Genomic DNA, 20828 nt, shown 5'->3' with positions numbered 1-20828 from the left:
AGGCCAGCATTTATTGCCCAACCCTAACTGCCCTTGAGAAGGTGGTGCTGAGCTGCCTTCTTGAACTGACTCACATTTATATATTAACTTTCACAAACTCTGGGCATCTAACAATGCTTTACAGCCAATGAAGTGCTTTATGAAGTACAGTCACTGTTGTATTGAAGGAAACAGAGCAGGGAGTTTGAGCACAGCAACTCCCACAAATATTAATTATGACCAACTGTTTTTGTGACGATTGTGAGATCCATATTGGCCAGGCCATAAAGGATAATTCCCCTGCTGTTCCACAACCTACAGTCATGAGATCTGTTACATTCACCTGAAAGACAGCACCTCTGACAGTGCAGCACTGTCTCCGTACTGCACTGGAGTGTCAGCCTCAGTGCTCAAGTTTCTGGAGTGAGATTTGAACCCGCAACCTTCTGAATCAGAGACGAGAGTACTAACTAAACCACAACTGACAATAACTTATAATATTTCTATTGTATTAGATTCAGTTTCTAAGGGGTTAAGTCCCAAGGCCGTGTACAAAATGCTTTTCCCCCGTAAACTGGCAGCCTGAAAGTTTGATTTGATTTAAAGTGGTAACTAGTTAGAGCTGCAGGTGTCAGTGTTGTCTTTGTGTCTGGGTTCCTGAAGCTGTGAAAGGTGGTAAAGTCCCTAGTGTCAGCTGGAATGGATATTTTATGGGATTATCTTCAATCAGTACTGCTGATTAACCATTCTGCTTTGATTCACTCATGAAAGTTCTATTGTTTAGGCACAGTTCTAACAGTCTGTCAGGAATAAAACTCAAGGAATAACCCACTCTTCCCAGGAAAGCTCAGTGTTAGTTTTAGTTAGGTTTTTGAGCTTGTTTTCAAATCCCTCCATGGCCTCTCCCCTCCCTATCTCTGTAATCTCTTCCATCCCTCAGTCCTGCACTAGAGTGTCAGACATGACTTTTTGTGCTCAAGTCCTGGAGTGGGACTTGAACCCACAACCCTCTGACTCAGAGAACAAGTTTGTGGGTTCAAGTCCAACTCACAATGGATTATTCCATGAACATGGATTAAAGTTGTTGTCAGGGCCACACGAATAATTCCTCAGACTCTGGGCTCCCTGTACAAACCCCACCCAACGTTTATTGAAACACAAACATGTGTAAGATGAGTGAAGAAATTATCCTGTAGATGTTTACACACTGCTTTGATCATGAAGCCAATAAGATCACAATGTACCACCTGTAAATAAAACTGCTTCAATTGGTCACACAGAATTATTTAAAAAATGCTTTAGTTAAACTTGACAAATATGCAACAACCACAAGTGCATGGTTCATGGCCAAGAGTTTACACTAGTTTGTGTTGGTTTTACCTGTGCGATCCGGCAGAAATTGACCAGATCAGGAACTTTAATGTAAGTTACATCAAGCGTAAACAACTTTTGTGATTTTTAATGCTGGTTTATTAAACATCACCCAGGAAGCTGATACCAACCACAGAAATGACCAAGGCCCCAGATGGGAACAATGTGTGGCGAGATTCTGCCGATTGTTGGAGGGGAGAGATAGAAGAGACAGAGATGGAGGAGAAGAGATCGGAGGATTGAGGAGGGAGAGGTAGGACAGAGGATGAGAAGGAAAGAGATTGGGGAGGTAGGTAGGAAAGGAAGGAAAGATAATGGAGGAACAGAGGAGAGCAAAGTAAATGACTCCCTCTCTCCCGCGTCCCTCCAATTCCTGTGTTCCCTTCTCTCTCATGTCCCCCTCTTTCCCCTGTGTCCCTCTCCTATACATGTTCCTCTCTCCTGCACATGTACTGCAGCAGCTCAAGAAGGCAGCTCACCACCACCTTCTCAAGAGGAATTAGGGATGGTTAATGTTGGCCTAACCAGCAACGCCCACATCCCATGAACGAATAAGAAAAAAAAATGTGCTGATCCCACCACTGCATGTCATCGCTGCCTTGGATGCTGTGGGTCTTCCTCCTCTGATCTCCTGTCAAACACATCCGAGGCTACACATCCCACACTGATGTTGTCAGTTTGAAAGCCTCCGAAGATGAAGAATGCTATTCCCACACTAGAAATCTCTGTCAAATGTTTACCAGGGGAACTGAGACAGCAGCTGCAATAAGTGAGGGTTTATTCATTTGGGACAATGACAAGTTTAAATCCCCACCTGATCTGCTGCTCAAAGTCACCTCTGTTTCACCGGTCAGTTTCCCAAACTTCAGGAAACTCATGTTAATCCAGAAATATTTGGAACAATTTGAATGTTAAAAAAAGTTCCATATGGCGTGTAAAATGGTTCCTGCCCTCAAATCTTTATTTACATACCATTACATCAGGAATCACACAAAGACACAGTGTAAAAAGGGTTTTATCCAAACATTCCCCTGTTCATAAAAAGAAAGAAAATTGCATGCACGATCATTTGCAAGTTACTCCACAATACATAGTCCAGAAAGAAAATTATCACAAATGAACAAATAGCTGTTTGTTCTTCCTAGTCTGTTCCAATGTCGCCTGTCCCGACTTGCACATTGCACACACAATCTTTACAGTGTTCAGCTCTTATGGTACATGTGTGAGTTGTTGCTGGCTGTTCATCTGGCGTCTGCTGGTTCCTGAAGTGACGTCTCTCTGGGGAATGTTATTGCCATGGCGAGTGTTGCTGTGGTAATTGTTGCTGCTGATCCGCTGCATTTATTGGGGAACAGTTGATCTCTGGGACTGATGGTCGTTCAGTTCCTTGCTCAGTTGGTGAAATCAGATCTGCCTCATCAGCTGTCTGCTGTGAAGGAGCAGCTTCTCTGGTTGCACGTAGTGTCTGCAGTTGTGACGATAGATCTGGTCGTTCACTTTCACCGTGTGTAATCGAGGTGACATCTCCGCACAGGTCCCAAGTTGCCAAGTGAGCTTACTTTTGTTGTGTGTGTTGAATGTTCTCACTCTGACCAGCTCTCCAACTCTCAGCTCTGGCAACGATGTGGCAGCTTTATCAAAGTGAAAATTGTCTTTCCTACAATTCACTTTGATCTTGTCACTCACTCTCTGTTACTACATCTGGCCTCATTAGTTTTTTAGCTGTTGGAAGAGTATCTGGGTGCAGTGTGACATTGGTCACTGGACCGGACAACTTTCCATATCTTCAGTAGGTGTGTTTCTCCACTCTAAGATTGCCTTATACACATCTGTGCTGGATCTAGTTGATTTTTTGATGAGCCCTTTGGCAATTTTCACCACTGCCTCAGCCTTTTCATTTGACTGAGGATAGTGTGGAGGTGGTGTATAGTGCTGAATTTCATCAAGTGTCTGGAACCTTCACTCGTGAATTGAAGACCATTGTCACTCATCACAATGTCAGGAATGCTATGACGACTGAAGTGTGCTTTCAGGCATTCTACAATCTCACTGGTAGTCGTTGACGTCAGCTGGTCTAACTCTCAGTAGTCTGAATAGTAGCCGACTGTGACGAGATAATCCGTTCCAGTGAGAGTGAAGAGGTCTACCCGAAGCTTCATCCATGGTCTGTCAGGGACGTCATGAGTCATGAGCAGTTCTTTAACTTGCTTAGCTTGATATTCATTACACACATCGCACTGGCTGGTGTGGTCCTTAATCTCATTGCTCAGTGGAGCACTTCTCTTTCCTTCCTCAGATTAAACTCGATTCCTTGATGGTTTGTGTGGATGCGTTTCAGCATCTCTTTTCTCATCTCTTTAGGGATAATGACCCTTGTTCCTTTGTACAAGATGTCATCTTGGGGCAATCACTTCATCTCTGTCTGCCCAATACTCTCCAACAGCAACGGGTGTGTCCTTGATGGTTTCAGGTCATCCTTTCATCACAACTTCCTGTAACATTTGAAGCGTTGTATCTCATTATGTAGTTTTCTTGATCTGAGCAAGACGCTTGTCTATCAGATTCACTGCCTCTGCTGGGTTGATGACTTCCAGAGCATGTTGTGCTGTTGCTTCTTGTTGAATCTGGAAGATTTCACATTCTGTACCAGCATCATCAACTTCCTTCAAAGAGAGTGCAGCTCTCGACAGCATGTCGGTGATGTACATCTGCTTCCCTTGCTCGTACTTCACTTCCAAATGATATCTCTACAAACGAAGTAACAACCTTTGCAAATGCTTTGGAGCAGATAGAAGCAGTTTGAGAAAGATGCTTTGAAATATCTTGCGGTCAGACTGCACCATCACTTTCTCCTAAACAGGTACTGATTAAAATGCTAACAAGCCAGGCTCTCTTTCTCAATTTGTGTATCGTGCTGTTTAGTTTGTGTTAACGTTCTGGGTACAGAGCTTTTTCCTGGTTATCCTTGCTGTATAAGGGTTGCTCCAAGTCCTGTTTCACTGGCATCTCACTGCAGGTTGACATCATCATTGACATCATCATACCTCAGCACGCGTTGTCATCACTTGTTGTTTAATATGAGTGAAAGCTGCTTCTTATTCTGTGCCCCAGTACCACTGAAAATCCTTTCCAGTGAGATTGCATCGAGACTCACACTAACAACAAATTGGCTAAAACTTGACTAGGTAGTTCCCCTTGAGTTCGCTGATGTTCCAGGAGGTCCAACAACTGTGTGAAAGCTTTATTATAGAACTCACACTGGTGAGTGCATTGATGGACCAGGAGATACACTGACTGTGTGAAAGCCTTGTCACACACCTCACACCCGAATGGTTTCTCACCAGCATGGATCCACTGATGCTTAAGGTGATTGGAAGAGTGGGTGAAAGTCTTGTGACAAATATCGCACCTGAAGAGTTTCTCCCTTGACTGTGACATCATGAGTCATGAGCAGCTCTTTATCTTGCTTAGCTTGATGCTCATTACAAACACTGCGCTGGCTGATGTGGTCCTTAATCTCATTGCTCATGTTTGGCCAGTAAAGCACTTCTCTTACCTTCCTCAGACTCGACTTGATGGTTTGTGTGGATGTGCTTCAGCATCCCTTTTCTCATCTCTTTAGGAATAATGACCCGAGTCCCTTTGAACAAGATGCCATCTTGGGCGATCACTTCATCTCTGTACAATACTCTCTTACAGCAACAAGTTTGTCCTTGGTGGTTTCAGGCCATCCTTTCATCACAACTTCCTGTAACATTTGAAGAGTTGTATCTCGTTGTGTAGCTTTCTTGGTCTGAGCAAGTCACTTGTCTGTCAGATTCAATGTCTTTGCTGGGTTGATGACTTCCAGAGCATGTCGTGCTGTTGCTTCTTGTTGAATCTGGAAAATTTCACAATCTGTACCAGCATCATCATCGTTCCTCAAAGAGAGTGCCGCTCTCGACAGCAGGTTGGCGATGTTCATCTGCTTCTCTTGCTTCTACTTCACTTACAAATTACATCTCTGCAAATGAAGTAACATCTTTTGCAATCGCTTTGGAGCGGTTTGAGAAAGATGCTTTGAAGATGCTTGTGGTCAGGCTGCACCATCATTTTCTCTCTCCCAAACAGGTACTGGTTGAAATGCACAAGCAAAGACAATAGCCACACTCTCTTTCTCAATCTGTGTATAGCGTCGTTCAGTTTGTGTTAAGGTTCTGGATACTAACACCACTGGTTGTCCTTGCTGCATGAGGGTTGCTCCAAGTCCTGTTTCACTGGCATCTCACTGCAGGGTGACTTCATCATTGACATCATTGTACCTCAGCACTGGCGTTGTTGTCACTAGTTGTTTGATGCGAGTGAAAGCTGCTTCTTGTTCTGTGCCCCAATATCACTGAACATCCAATGCAGTGAGCACTTGCATAGAGACTCACACTGACAACAAATTGGCTAAAACTTGGCTAAGTGGTTCCCTTTGAGCTCACTGATGTTCCAGGGGGTCCAACAGCTGTATGAAGGTTTCTTTACAGAACTCACATTGATAGGGTCTCTCCATTGTGTGAATTCATGAATGGACCAGGAGATATGCTGACTGTGTGAAAGCCTTGTCACATACCTCACACCTAAATGGTTTCTCACCAGTGTAGATCCACTAGTGCTTCAGGAGTTCGGAAGAGTAGGCGAAAGCCTTTTCACAGATAATGCACCTGAAGAGTTTCTCCTGTGTGTAAATCTTCTGGTGTCCTGGATAGTCAAAGATGTCATGAAAGCTTCATCACAAACCTGACACGTCAAGGGTTACTCCCCATGTCTGGATCCTTTGATGGGCACTGAGGTTGCATGACCTCGAGATTGGTTTGTTGCACACATTGCAGTGAATGGTTTCTCCCCGGTGTGAATATGGTGGTGTTCACGGAGGTTTGATGATACCAAGAATGGTTTGTCACACAACTTGCACATGAATGGTTTCTCCCGTGTGAATGTGGTGATGTACACAGAGGCTTGATGACACTGAGAATGATTTGTCACACACCTTGCACATGAATGGTTTCTCCCGTGTAAAACTTCTGATGCAGTAGGAGTCTCAATGATTCAGGGAATGATTTGTCACACACACTTGAACAGTTTCTCCCCTGTGTGGGTGCGTTGATGCAAGAGGAGGTTCAATGACTGCGCGAAGGATTTGTCATAGCTCACGTTAATGGCTGGATGGCTGGTTTATGGTGCAGAGTGACGCCAACAGCCTGGGTTCAATTCCAGTACCAGCTGAGGTCATCTTTGCCCCTCATCTGAGGTATGGTGGCCCTCAGGTTAAACTCACCATCAGCCGTCTCTCTCTTTCATGAGAGATTAGCCTATGGTCCCATGGAACTTCGGCGACTTTCATTTCATTCATTTTCCCCTGTGTGAACAGACCGACTTCACCAGGCCCAATAATTGTGCAAAGCCCTGGTTACACACCTCACACTTGAATGGCTTCTCCTCTGTGTGAATGAGTCAGTGATTCACGAGCATCAATGACTGTGCAAAAGCTTGATCTCACGCCTCACACTTGTATGGTTTCTCTTCCATGTAGCTGTCCTTGTGTTCAACAGGTGCACTTAGTGTGTTAGGAGACCTTATGACCCTGTGAAGCCCTCCTCACACTTGAACAGCCTCTCACCTGTAGGAATGAATCAGTGGTTCATGAGGCTCGATGAATGACTGAAACTCTCACCACACTTGGAGCCACTCACATTTCTTCCCAGTCTCACCTTGACCGATCACCCACAGCCGAACCTTCGGAAAGGTTGGTTCTGATGGAAGGCTCCACACCGCTGACCAGTTTCAGATCTGATGATGTGTCAAAGCTTCCCTGACCCGACCAATTTCCAGGTGGTGGTTTCACTGCCCAACATTCCCTGTGTTGAGCAATGTTGTGTAGTTGTTCCTTGGATGATGGTCAGGATCTATCTGCGGTGTCTATCTACTCTATTCTCTGCCGTAGTACAGTGCAATCCTTCTGTAAAACAGGGAAAGGAAACATAATTTCCTCCAAGTCTCTTTCCTCCATTGTTGAAAGGGCTGACTCCTCAATTTACTTTCATTTATATTTTTACAGGATGTGGATGTCACTGGCTAGGCCAGCATTTGCTGCCCATCCCTAATTGCCCTTGAGAAGGTGGTGGTGAGCCGCCTTCTTGAATCACTGCAGGCCATGTGGTGTAGGTACATCCAGGGCCATGGAGAGAAATCATGGCCCCTGATGCTTCTCTTTATGGGCCCCTTATCTCACCATCCCACCCACTTTAACCCTCCCCCTCACATCCTTCAGGCACCCAGAATTGTGAACCATAGTCACAGTGGGGTCAAACTGTTTATATAGCTTTATAAAAACTTCTTGGCTTTTATTTTCTATATATTTATTCATAAAGCCCATCAAAAGGTCAGGTTTTAGTTGGATACATTCTACAACCACGGCTTTGTCAGACAATTACACAAAATTTGACCGTTCATAGTACGCAATCAGCTCCGCTTCTTTGATCCTGGCCCTATGCAATATCTGGACAGCAATATCCAAAAGTTATGAACCTAACAAGCACCACAAACAACAATCCCATGTGCAAGTGAGAATACCTGAACTTACAGTGACATATTCTGTTTGCGTATGCCTTCAGGTTTCGTTTCCAAGTTTAAAAATTGCAAAACCTTCCAGTAAAGTAGCATCAACAATTCAACTGTAATAATGTGCTATTTCTATCCACACAAGTGGGCTTTGTAAACAGAAAAATTACACTTCGTATTGAACGACAAAATTTTTCTCATTTTAAATTGAAACTAACCATATTTCAAATGCCCAGCAAAGGGGCGTATAATAGGAGAGAAAACTTCTGCAGAATGCTGGAAATCTGAAATAAAACAGAAAATGCTGGAAATACTCAGCAGGCCTGGGGAGAGAGAGAGAAAGATAGAGAGAGAGAACCAAACTAGGCCCCAAGTCCTGATCACAGGGAAGGGGTTGGGACCAGGGCTGAGCTAAGCAGTTGGCTTTAACTAATATTGACCTTGTGTTTGACTCTGGTGGCCCACTCACTGAGCTGGCCTTGGCAGGATTCATATGAAAGTGGGGGTCGGAAGCAGGTTGCCTTTCAGCCTGGACGTTCCTCCTCTCCCAGCCTGCTGTGTGGATAGGCTTTTGGGGAGGGAGGAGGAGGAAGAGTGGGAGTGCGTGTATGTGTGTGCCCCCATACCGAGCAGCCTCGTGTATGTCCAGTTCATTCCCAGTCGCAGGGTTCTCTCACTCACTCACACACACTCTCTCTCAAACACACATGTGCACTCTCTCCCCCATTCTCTCACTCAAATATTCTCTCACACTCTCTCAAAGTCTCTCAATCACTCACACACTCACTCTCACACTCCCTCACTCATTCCTTCACTCTCTCGCTTATTCCTTCAGTCCTTCACACTCACTCACTCCTTCACTATCTCATTCACATGGGGGAAGCCAGGACCACAGACGCCATTGACTGAAGAAGGGATGTCGGGAAGGGAAGAGCCATGGGCCACAGACACCGTCGACTGAGGGCGAACTGGGTGGAGTTTGGGAAGGGATGGGCCTTATGAGGGTAAACTAAACATACAGCACTAGGGGCTTTACCTGACCTTGCTCCCCAGCAGCCTCCAGCCAGCTCTGAAGAAGAGTGAAGAAAGCAGTAGCTCACATCATTCAATCAGAACGCTGCACAAGGTCAGCGAGAAAGGAGGGATTGGCCAATCTGGCAGCTCCTACTCAGCCAATGGTTGGCTGCTGTTCAGAACAACAGCATTTATTAGCCAAGTAGCATGTCAATCAGGATAGTCAAAGCTCCAGATTGGCTGCTTTCGACAATGATCATCCTGATTGACAGCAACCTGTTCCCCCCGCCAGCATAGGCATGGATCCCAGTGATCAGAACCGTCTGCCCCCCCCTACCCTTCCCTGCCCTCCCCCTCCCCTCTTCACCCAGACCCAGCTTCCATATTCAGTAATGACCCATCAACAAAACTCAGCCTGTAAATCAGAAGGGAAATGCTTCCAATAAACACATTCAATATCCAACACACAGCTCCAGTCAAACAGTTCAGCACAAAGCACCCAGTAAACAGCTCTCTCAGTTGGATCTTCTCACACAGCATAAGGGGCATTTCCACACCTGATTCCCCACAGGATAGTCAGGCTGCCTGAACATTAGTGTGGATATTATGCGATGTAATTATTATAAATTCTGTTCCTTCATTCACCGTCTCCTCACTTGGTTTTCAGTCCCTACAGGAAGTGAAGCAACTGTGGAAGAGGAAAAGGAGAGAATGGGCAGAGTGGGTGGTCTCTCTGATTGACGTCTCTCACAGCGAATCCAAATATTTCTGGAGCAACATGAGTTTCCTGAAGCTTCGAAAACTGACCGGTGAAATGGAGGCAACTTTAAGCAGCAGATCAGGTGGGGATTTAAACTTGTCATTGTCTCACCTGAATAAGACTTCACTTTTTATAGCTGCTGTCTCAGTTCCACCTGGTAAACGTTTGACAGAGATTTCTAGTGTGGGAATAGCATTCTTCATCCTCAGAGGCTTTCAAACTGACAACATCAGTGTGGGATGTGTAGCCTTGGATGAGTTTGACAGCAGATCAGAAGAGGAAGACCCACAGCATCCAAGGCAGCGAATGCGTACAGTGGTGGGATCAGCACAAGCATAAGAGAGAGGGACAGAGGAGACCAAACTGAGGAAAGGGGAGAAAAGACTGACTCTCTGACCTGGTTAATGACTGTGACTCAGAGATTGATTTTGTGACTGGGAGACGGACTTGTGGATGAGTCCTCACTCATCCCCAGACCTCTCTGCCAGCCTCTTGCCTCTCACCTGATGCCACAGTTGTTGCCTGACCCCTTGCTCTGCCTCTCACCTATCACCTGACCCACGACACTTTTGAGGACTTGGGAGGGAACACGTTCAAGGACTTTGGAGAGGAAGGAGAGGTTGGAGATGGGATGGTTGTTTGCAAGGATGGATGGATCAAGGGTTTTTTTTTAGGAGAGTGCTGATAACAGCAGATTTAAAGGAGAGAGGGATATTATCTGAACAGAGAACCATGAACAATATAGGCTAACATGGGGACCAGGAGGGAAATTTGGGTGATCAGCAGTTTAGTGAGAATAGGGCCAAGGGACCAGGAGGTGGGTCTCATGGATAAGATGAGCTCAGAGAGATAGGAGAGAAACTAGAGAAAAATGTGAGTTCAGGGCAAGGGCAGGAGGAGAGCATTAATGGAAGTTTGTCCAGGTGGGCTAGTGGAAGGAAGTGGCAGAGGCAACTGATGGGATTGTTTCAATCTTGTTTCCCTGAGCAGAGAGGTCAATAACCAGGGAGCAGGGATTTAAAGTAATTGATGAAAAGATTAGAGGGGAGTTGAGCTGTAATTTATTTCACCCAGAGGGTAGTGAGTGGCTGGATCTCTCTGTCTGAAAGGGTGATAGAGGCAGAAATTGTCATCACATTTAAAAAACATTGGGATATGAACTTGAAGGAATAACTTCACCACAACTCACCTCCCTCAGTCACTCAGGCGCTCCTGTATTACAGACCTTAATGTCATTGGATGAAATGTTTAGAAACAGGACCAGGGAAAGGGGTGGGATGGGAGGGTGGTGGGTGTGATGAGAGTCCTCCAGCTACAGTGCATCTAATGGTGAGAAGGAGTCGGGTGAGAGGGTACACTGCAGCCCTGTTGGCTTTATAATAGAGTCCACCAGACACAAGGGTATGCCAGTGAATTCAATCTCAAACTGTCAGAGGAAGCAGCAAAAAAGCAAAGACGGTTTGAAAAATTCAAGAAAGGTTTACGATGCGATATCTATAATTGGAAGAGCTGTAACATGGGAAGACATAATCTGTGACTGGACAAGCTGGAGCACGGAAAAGACAGAATCTGTGATTGGAGGAGCTGGAGCACAGGAGAGACAGAATCTGTGATTGGAGGAGCTGGAGCATGGGAGAGACAGAATCTGTGATTGGAGGAGCTGAAGCACAGGAGAGACGGAATCTGTTATTGGAGAATTAAAACAAAAAAAAACTTGAAGAGAGAGAAAGAGATGGAAACAATTCACTTCAGAGCAGAACCTCAGAACTTGGGAGTCAATGGATGGTTGACACTTTCTTCCTCCCTTTGAAATATTTATTTTTTTGAAATCCATTTTGATTTGTATGTTTTTTTATTGAGGGGGGAGGGAACTGTTTCTGGCAGCTGCTGGCGAGGATGCACTGAGGGTGGGTCTTAAATTATTTTTTAAATAAACATTCCCCTCCCGACTCCCCCCCCACCAAAAATCCCTCTCCCAGTTAGAACAACCCTGCTATTTCAATAGAAAAGAAAAAGAAAAGAAAGGAATTGGGATCTCGGCACCACCATCGGTGGATCTGGAGGAGAGAGTGAGGACAAGGTGGTGGGGGATCCAGTGCAGATAAAGCAGCTCCGGTTGTGACTGAGAGAGAGAGGGACAGAGAGAGAGAAAAAGGGAATGTGAAGGGGGTTGGGGGAGAGAGAGAGAGATAGGGGGAATGTGAGAGGGAGGGAAAAGCAGCATTGAAGAGAGAGAGAGAATGTGAGAGGGAAGGAGTGAGAGAAAGGGAGGAGAGGAACAGAGAGAGAGAGACACTGAGGAAAGACAGGTGGATTGGCAGGAGGAGGAGGAGGCCTCAGGGCAAGAGGGAGAGAGAGAGGGTGTGGAAGACAGACAACATGTCTCACTTTCACACAACTTATTTTATTTATGTGTACGATTTCCTAACTCATTTTTAAAAATTCTTTATTTTTCCTTCTAAAACCCTCCTCCTGGGCCAGGCTTTCAAGTTTACAAACTCCTGCTGGAACAACAATAACCAAATAAAAAATAAAGACATTAAATCCTTCCCAATGGCTTCCTTCCTCTTATATTTGTCCAATAAATTATTTTGCGAATAAAGTTGAGAGAGATCTCGGGTAGGGGGAGAAAGAATATTGTGGGTGAAATCCAGTCTTTTCTATTCGCTTCGATTTTTCTTTAACTGTTTGTCTTAATACAAGCTTTTATTGGCTGTCGTTGTGCCTGTGTTTTCTTGTTTCAATAAAAAGTTTTGACGTGTAAAAAAAGTTGGGAGTCCAGTCGATCCAGAAGAGTCAGACCTTCCAGGCCTTGAGTTTGCTTCAATATCAGCCAGGATATCAGGAGGACGACGACAGGGTGGGGATTGGGGGGGTGGGTGGGAGGATGAATGAAGATAAACTGTTTAATTGTTGCTGGAATCTTGACTGCCTGCCCAGCACCAAGTCTCGTTTCTTTAATATCCTTTAACGGAGGTGTAGAGCGAGTTTACAAATTACTGCATTGAGGACAGTTTGGTTTCTAACTTAAATTTTTCGATCTGCTTTACCATCAAGGAGCCCCTGAAAACCAAGACGGAGCCCCCAAAAATCAAAAAGCAGAAAGTCTCACAAAAAACCCTCAGCAAAGAAATAATTTTCACCCCTGGTGGCCACGAAATCAATGTGATTATCAACAGATGGTAAGGCTAATAAACAATTGATGCCTCCAGGGATGATTTCTCTCCCAGCTTGGTTGTTGCAGTGTGATGAAGATTAATCTTTCATCCCTGGAGACTCCAGACCAGTCCTGGAGGGTTGGTAACTCTAGTTTGAGCACACAGTTTATGAAACAGTCAATCTGGAGTTCACAGAAGCTCCTTAATTCACCACCGAATTTACACCAGGGATTTCAGTTCACAGCAAGTTCCAACCAGAATCCCTTCCAACATCCATAGGGATTTCTCCTCCTTCATCTTGACAGATTATAATGAATCAGCACAAACATCATTGAGACAAATCCCCACAGCTCAGCAACAGCTGAAAATGGTTCAAACTCCCAGGTCACGGTGCAGTTTACTCATTTCATTCATTACCTGCTCCTCCAGCTGTAGGGTCTCGTCTTCCTGTCAGTGAGCTTTCTTCTGGAGTCTTGCTGTGTTTCCCTATGTGTAACCATCTCCCTTAATCCTCTATTGACCCTGGCTCAGCAACAAGCTGTCCTGCAGTTCCTGTTCTCCTGTACATAAATCCCACACTGTGTTCAAACATACCTGATCCAATACCACAGACAGAGACGTAACATGTGCCTTATTATAACCACATTCAGGCATTCTATCAATGCTCAGTGACTATTTCATACAACTAATTTTTATTCATTCATGGGATGTGAGATTCGCTGGCAAGGCCAAGTTTTGTTGCTCATCCCTAATTGCCCTTGAGAAGCTGGTGGTGAGCTGCCTTCTTAAACCGCTGCAGTCCATGTGGTATAGGTATACCCACAGTGCTGTTAGGGAGGGAGTTTCAGGATTTTGACCCTGTGACAGTGAAGAAACGGCAATATATTTCCAAATCAGGATGGTGAATGACTTGGAGGGGAACTTCCAGTTGGTGGTGTTCCCATGTGTCTCCTACCCTTGTCCTTTTATGTGGTAGCAGTCATAGGTTTGAAAGATGCTGTCGATGGAGCTTTGGTGAGTTGCGGTAGTGCATCTTGTAAATGGTACACACTGCTGCCACTGTGCGTCGGTGGTTGAGGGAGTGAATGTTTAAGGTGGTGAATGAAGTGCTGATTAAGCAGGCTGCTTTATGCAGTGATTACACACATATTAAGAGATGTTCTGTCAGACATAGCAGGCTAATATTCGATTTGAAAATCCCAGCGCTCTGATCTAGTTCGAAATTGTGAAATATTTGACAACCTAACACAGATGGCGCTGACATCCACTGAGTTTGCTCCAAGCCGATGTGACTATGTCAGTGAAGCAGTTCTTGCAGTGATCACACTAGGAGGGAGGAGGAGGAGATGGTGAAACTGCTCTGCTCCATCTCACTCTGGGATGGCTTCTATACTATCTGGAGACACTGGTGAAGCTCTAAAGAGGAAGAATAGGTGAAACAATCCTGACACACATCACACTGGAAGGGTTTGTCTTGCGTGTGGGTCCGTTGATGTTCCAGGAGGCCAGACAACTGTTTGAAAGCTTTGTTGCAGAACTCACAACTGAATGCTGTCTCCCCTCTGAGGGTTCGTTGATGCTCCACGAAGTCTGACGACTGCTTGAAGGTTTTGTTACAAAGCCTCCCACTGGGAGTTTTCCCCCCCATGTGGCTCCTCTGGTGATCCAGGAGGTTTGAGGAACGTGCAAAAGCTTTATCACATACCTCACATCTGAAGGGTTTCTCTCCCGTGTGGATCCTCTGGTGTTCCAGGAGGCGGGATGGGTGCGTGAAGGCTCTGTCACACACCTCACATCTGAAGGGCTTCTCTCCTGTGTGGATCCTCTGGTGTTGCAGCAGGCTCGAGGGGTGTGTGAAAGCTTTCTGGCAGACCTCACAGCTGAAGGGTTTCTCCCCTGTGTGTGTCCTGTGATGGTGAATGAGGCTTGAGGACTGGGTGAAAGCCTTGTCACACACCTCACACTTGAAGGGTCTCTCCCCTGTGTGGGTCCGCTGGTGGATCAGGAGGGTGGATGACAGTGTGAAACCTTTAGCACACACCTCACACCGGAAAGGTTTCTCCCCCGTGTGTGCTCGCTGGTGGACGAGGAGTGTGGATGACTTTACAAAAGCTTTGTCACACACCTCACACTTGAAGGGTTTCTCCCCTGTGTGTGCCCGCTGATGTTGCAGGAGGGTTGAGGAATGCGTGAAGGCTTTGTCACAAATCTGACAGCTGAACTTCCTCTCCCCTCGGTGAATGCGCTGATGTTGCAGGAGTGTCGACGACTGAGTGAAGGATTTGTCACACACCTCACATCTGAAGGGCCTCTCCCCTGTGTGCGCGCGCTGGTGGACCTGCAAGCTCGAGGTAGTCACAAACGCTTTGTCGCAAAACTCACACCGCAGTAGCTTCTCGCCAGTGTGAATACGTCGGTGTTGCAGGAGAGTCGATGGGTGTTTGAAGGCTTTGTCACACACCTCACACCTGAAGGGTTTCTCCCCTGTGTGAATACGCCGGTGTTGGAGGAGAGTCGATGTATGTGTGAAGGCTTTGTCACATACCTCACACCTGAAGGGTTTCTCTCCTGTGTGAATACGCCGGTGTTGGAGAAGAGTTGATGGGTGTGTGAAGGCTTTGTCACACACATCACACCTGAAGGGTTTCTCCCCTGTGTGAATGCGCCGATGTTGAAAGAGATTGGACAACTTTAAGAAAGCTTTGTTACAAACATCACATGTGAAGGGTCTCTCTCCTGTGTGGGTTCTCTGATGGTCCACAAGAGATGAAGACCGAGAGAAAGTTTTATCACACACCTTGCATTTGAACAGTTTCTCCCCTGTGTGGATGAGTTGGTGTTTCAGGAGGTACGATGACCGTACGAAGGTCTTCTCACACACTTCACACCTGAACGGCCTCTCTGTGTGGGTGGGTTGTGGTTTCACAGGGTCTGGTGAATGGACAGAGACTCTGTCAAATTGTCCACATTCAATTAGTTTCTCTTCCATGTGGCTGCCCCTGTGATGCAGGAGGCACGATGGCTTCACTAAGGCTGTCTACACTCTTACCTATCTGTGAATGAGGAGCTCCTACAACCAGATAAATCCCTCATCACGCATCACTCAATTGTCAGGATTTGCAAATGTTTCACAAGGTGTAATGAACACTCAAAGCCAACTTCACACTCAGATCTCTGCTCACTCTCTTTCTTCACACTTGGAGTTCTCCTCACGCTCAGATCTTCCTGCACTCTCACAGCTGCCCTCACTCTTGCAGGTGCCCTCACTTTCTCTCCTCACCCTGAATGACCTTCCATCCCTGCGGATGTTCCAGGTGTATCAATGGCTATGTTTCAATCTCTTCTGTTGCACTCCCTCCATCCCCTGCACTGACTGATATCACACAGTCTAACCAATGGAAGTGTTTATTTTGATTGGACGCTGACACTAGTCAGTTTCACTTATGACTGTTCGTCAAATTCCTGCTGACGGATTCAATCACTGGAGATGGTTTTCCTGGGAAGTTGTCCCTTGGCTGACACTGGGATCTCCTCGGATGATGAACAGGATCTATCTGGAATCTCTATCCACTTGTTTAATTCAGGACGATTCTTCTGTAAAACAACAAGAAAAATCCACAAATACTTTCAACTCTTTTGAAGGATCTGCCCCCTCACTGGGAGACTGCTTCAGTGGATAGTGAACCATGAGGGGAATCACGCAGCTGAACGCCTGGTCACTTGCTGACTTTTTACACAACAATAGACAACAACAACTTACATTTATATACCATCTTTTACGTATCCCAAGGTAATATTAGTATAGGTGAACAAAAGCTTGCTTAAAGAGGTTGGCTTTAAGGAGAGTCTTACTAGATGCAATGAAGAGAGCACGTGGGCATGCCAGGAATGGCACCAGGCAAACCTAAAAATGAGGTGTCAACCTGGTGAAGCTACAATACAGGCCTACTTGCATGCCAAACAGCAGAAGCGGCTTGCGATAGACTGAGCTAAGCTATCCCAGAAGCAATGGATCAAACCTAAGTTCTGCAGTCCTGGGAATGGTGGTCAACTGTTAAACAACTGACTGGAGGAGGAGGCTCCACAAATATCCCCATCCTCAATGATGGGGGAGCCCAGCACATCAGTACAAAAGACAAGGCTGAAGCATTTGCAACAGTCTTCAGCTAGAGGTGTGGTTTTCTCTCCATCTTTGCCTCCTCCTGAGGTGCCAGCATCACAGACGCCAGGTTTCAGCCAAATTGCCCATCCCACATGATATCACTGGATATTGCAAAGGCCACGGGCCCTCACAACGTTCTAGTAATAGTACTAAAGACTTGTGCTTCAGAGTTAGCCGTGTCCTTAGCCAACCCTGTTCCAGTACAGCTACATCACTGGCATTTACCTGGCAATATGGAAAACTACCCAGGTATTTTCTGTCCACAAAAAGCAGGAAAAATCCATCCCAGCCAATTACCACCCCATCAGTCTACTCTCAATCATAAGTAAAGTGATAGAACTGGTCATCGACAATGCCATCAAGCAGTACTTACAGAGCAATAATCTGCTCCCCAATGCTCAGCTTCAGTTCCGCCAGGGTCACACAGCTCCTGACCTCATTACAGCTTTGGTTCAAATATGAACAAAAGAGCTGAACTCCAGAGGTGAGGTGAGAGTGACTGCCTTGAAATTAAAGCTGCTTTTGACTGAGTGTGGCATCACAGAGCCCTCACTAAACTGGAGTCAATGTGAATCGGGGAGAAAACTCTTCATTAGTTGGAGTCATACCTAGCACAAAGGAAGATGATTGTGGTTGTTGGAGGTCAATCATCTCAGTCCCAGGACATCACTGCACGAGTTCCTCAAGGTAGTGTCCTAAGCCCAACCATCTTCAGCTGCTTCATCAATGACCTTCCTTCCATCATAAGGTCAGGAGTGGGGATGTTTGCTGATGATTGCACAATGTTCAGCACCATTTTTGACTCCTCAGATACTGAAGCAGCCCATGCACAAATGCAGCAAGACCTGGACAATATCCATGCTTGGGCTGACAAGTGACAATTAACATTCATGCCACACAAGTGCCAGGCAATGACCATCTCCGACAAGAGAGAATCTAACCATCGCCCCTTGAAATTCAATGGCATTGTCATCACTGAATCTCCCACTATCAACATCCTGGGTGTTACCATTGACCAGAAACTAAGATGGACTAGCCATTTAAATACTGTGGCTACAAGAGCAGGTCAGAGGCTAGGAATACTGCAGCGAGTAACTCACGTCCTGACTCTTCAAAGCCATCCACTATCTACAAGGCACAACTCAGGAGTGCGTTGGAATACTCTCCACTTGCCTGGACGAGTACAGTTCCCACAATACTCAAAAATCTTGACACCGTCCAGGACAACACATTCTGCTTGACTGGCACCACATTTCACAAACATTCACTCTCTCCACCACTGACACACAGTGGCAGCAGTTTGTACCATGTACAAAATGCACCAAGGCTCCTGAGGCAGCACTTTACAAACCCATGACCACTACCATCTAGAAGGACAAGGACAGCAGATAGATGGGAACACCAGCACCTGTAAGTTGCCCTCCAAGTCACTCACCATCTTGACTTGGAAATATATCGCCATTCCTTCACTGTCACTGGGTCAAAATCCTGGCAATGCAGTGCCCGGCAATGACCATTTCCAACAGGAGAGAGCCAACTATTTTTCCTTGAAATTCAATGACATTACCATTGTTGAATCCCCAACAATGGAGGTTACTATTGACCAGAATCAGGACTGGACCAGCCATATAAATACTGTGGATACAAGAACAGGTCAGAGTTGGGAATCCCATGGTGAGCAATTCACCTCCTGACTCCCCAAAGCTTGTCCACCATCCACAAAGCCCAATCAGGCGTGTGATGGAATACTCCCCACTTGCAGCTCCAACAACACTTAAGAAGCTGGACACCACCCAGGACAAGGCAGCCCACTTGATTGGCACTCCATCCACTAACATTCACTCTGTCCACCACCGACGCATAGTGGCAGCATTGTGTACCAGCTACAAGATGCACTGCAGCAACTCACCGTGGCTCCTTAAGCAGCACCTTCCAAACCCACGACCACTACCATCTAGAAGGACGAGAGCAGCAGATAAATGGGAACACCACCACCTGGAAGTTCCCCTCCAAGTCACTCACCATCCTGACTTGGAAATATATCACCATTCCTTCACTGTCACTGGCTCAAAATCCTGGAACTCTCTCCATAACAGCACTGTGGGTGTACCTACACCAGATGAACTGCAGCGCTTCAAGAAGGCAGCTCACCACCACATTCTCAAGGGCAATTAGGGATAGGCAATAAATGCTGGCCCAGCCGGCGATGCCCACATTCCATGAACAAATAAATAAAAAAGCCATTGGAAAAGGTTCCTAAACACTTCAAGGTGCATTATCAGACAACATTTGACAGCGAGTCACATAAGAAGATATGAGGAGAGATGACCAAACACTTGATCAAAGAGGTAGGTTTGAAGAAGAATCTTAAAGAAGTGGAGAGAGGTAGAGAGATGGAGAAGTTTAGTGAAGGAGTTCCAGAGCTCAGGGCCCTGGCAGCTGAAGGCAAGGCCGCCAATGGTGGAATACTTAAAATCACAGATGGTCAGGAGACCAAAACTGGAGGGCTTAAAGGGTTATCAGGCTGAGGAGAGTGGTACCTTGCCACAGGAGTTACCACTCTCACCTCTGAGTGAGAAGAATGTGGGCTCAAGTCCCACTCCAGGTCTGGAGCACTGGGGCTGACACTCCAATGCAGCAGTGAGGGTGCCCTGAAGAGTCAGAAATACCATCTTTCTTGATGGGATGGGATGGGATGTTAAACTTAGGTCCCTTCTGCTCTCTCCAAGGTGGATATAAATGATCCCATAGCACTATTTTGAAGAAGAACATGGGAGTTATCCCTGGCGTCCCAACCAATATTAATCCCTCAATCAGCGCCACAAGAAAACAGATTATCTAGTGATTATCATGTTGTTGTTTGCGGGATCTTGCTGTGCTTACTGTGTTTGCCACATTTCCTACATTACAACAGTGACACACTTCAAAAGAACTTAATTGGCTATAAAGTACTTAGGAACATCTGGTGGTCATGAAAGGCTCTATATAAATGCAAGTCTTTCTTTTCCCTTTTTCTGAGAAGGTTACAGTGATAGGGGGGTGGGAGGTCTTGGAGGGATTTGAAAAGACAGGAAATATCCAGATCCCAACACACAGACAGAACTGACCATTCACAGTCCACAGGATAATAACCAGCTCCCAACACACACACAGAACTCAACAATAGGAAATCAGTAAGAATCCTCAGACACTCTGCACCTCCCAGATAATGACACCTCATCTTCTCATATTCAGTAATGACCCATCAACAAAACTCAGCCTGTAAATCAGAAGGGGAAAGCTTCCAATAAACACACTCAATATCCAACACACAGTTCCTGTTAAACACAGAGATAAAAACAAAAAAACTGCGGATGCTGGAAATCCAAAACAAAAACAGAATTACCTGGAAAAACTCAGCAGGTCCGGCAGCATTGGCGGAGAAGAAAAGAGTTGACGTTTCGAGTCCTCATGACCCTTCGACAGAACTTGAGTTTGAGTCCAAGAAAGAGTTGAAATATAAACTGGTTTAAGGTGTGTGTGTGGGGGGGCGGAGAGATAGAGAGAGAGAGAGAGGTTGGGGGGGGGGGGGTGGTTAAACAGTTAAACAGTTCAGCACAAAGCACCCAGTAAACAGCTCTCTCAGCTGGATCTTCTCACACAGCCTAAGGGGCATTTCCACACCTGATTCCCCACAGGATAATCAGGCTGCCTGAACATTAGTGTGGATATTATGTGATGTAATTATTATAAATTCTGTTCCTTCACTCACCATCTCCTCACTTGGTTTTCAGTCCCTACAGGAAGTGAACCAGTTGTG

General features: G+C 45.8%; 1 protein-coding gene and 1 long non-coding RNA gene across 4 annotated transcripts; one reads left to right on the top strand and one right to left on the bottom strand.

Moving 5' to 3' along the window:
• Positions 1–1477: 1477 nt before the first annotated feature.
• On the top strand, positions 1478–12863 carry LOC121291801. Its single transcript, XR_005946081.1, has 3 exons — positions 1478–1603; positions 9617–9791; positions 12767–12863. It is a non-coding gene; the product is annotated as an uncharacterized LOC121291801 (long non-coding RNA).
• Positions 2289–20807, bottom strand: LOC121291775 (zinc finger protein 271-like). Of its 3 annotated transcripts, XR_005946071.1 has the most exons (4): positions 20781–20807; positions 14573–16461; positions 7086–7333; positions 2289–6994 (listed from the first exon to the last, which is right to left on the bottom strand). XR_005946071.1 is itself a non-coding variant. In XM_041213318.1 (3 exons), exons 2-3 carry the CDS (start codon positions 15854–15856, stop codon positions 7298–7300), a joined length of 1320 nt encoding a protein of 439 aa, XP_041069252.1. In that variant the 5' UTR covers positions 15857–16461; positions 20781–20807; the 3' UTR covers positions 2289–7297. The 3 variants fall into 3 exon arrangements, 2 of the variants coding, with proteins under 2 accessions (XP_041069252.1, XP_041069251.1); XM_041213318.1 differs by having other exon boundaries at positions 2289–7333; XM_041213317.1 differs by lacking the exons at positions 2289–6994; positions 7086–7333 and having other exon boundaries at positions 13705–16461.
• Between the last annotated feature and the right edge of the window lie 21 nt (positions 20808–20828).

This window comes from Carcharodon carcharias, chromosome 19 (assembly GCF_017639515.1).
Source record: "Carcharodon carcharias isolate sCarCar2 chromosome 19, sCarCar2.pri, whole genome shotgun sequence".
NCBI lineage: Eukaryota > Metazoa > Chordata > Chondrichthyes > Lamniformes > Lamnidae > Carcharodon > Carcharodon carcharias.
The sequence above is the reverse complement of the archived record's forward strand: the minus strand, read 5'-3'. Positions and strand labels throughout refer to the sequence as shown.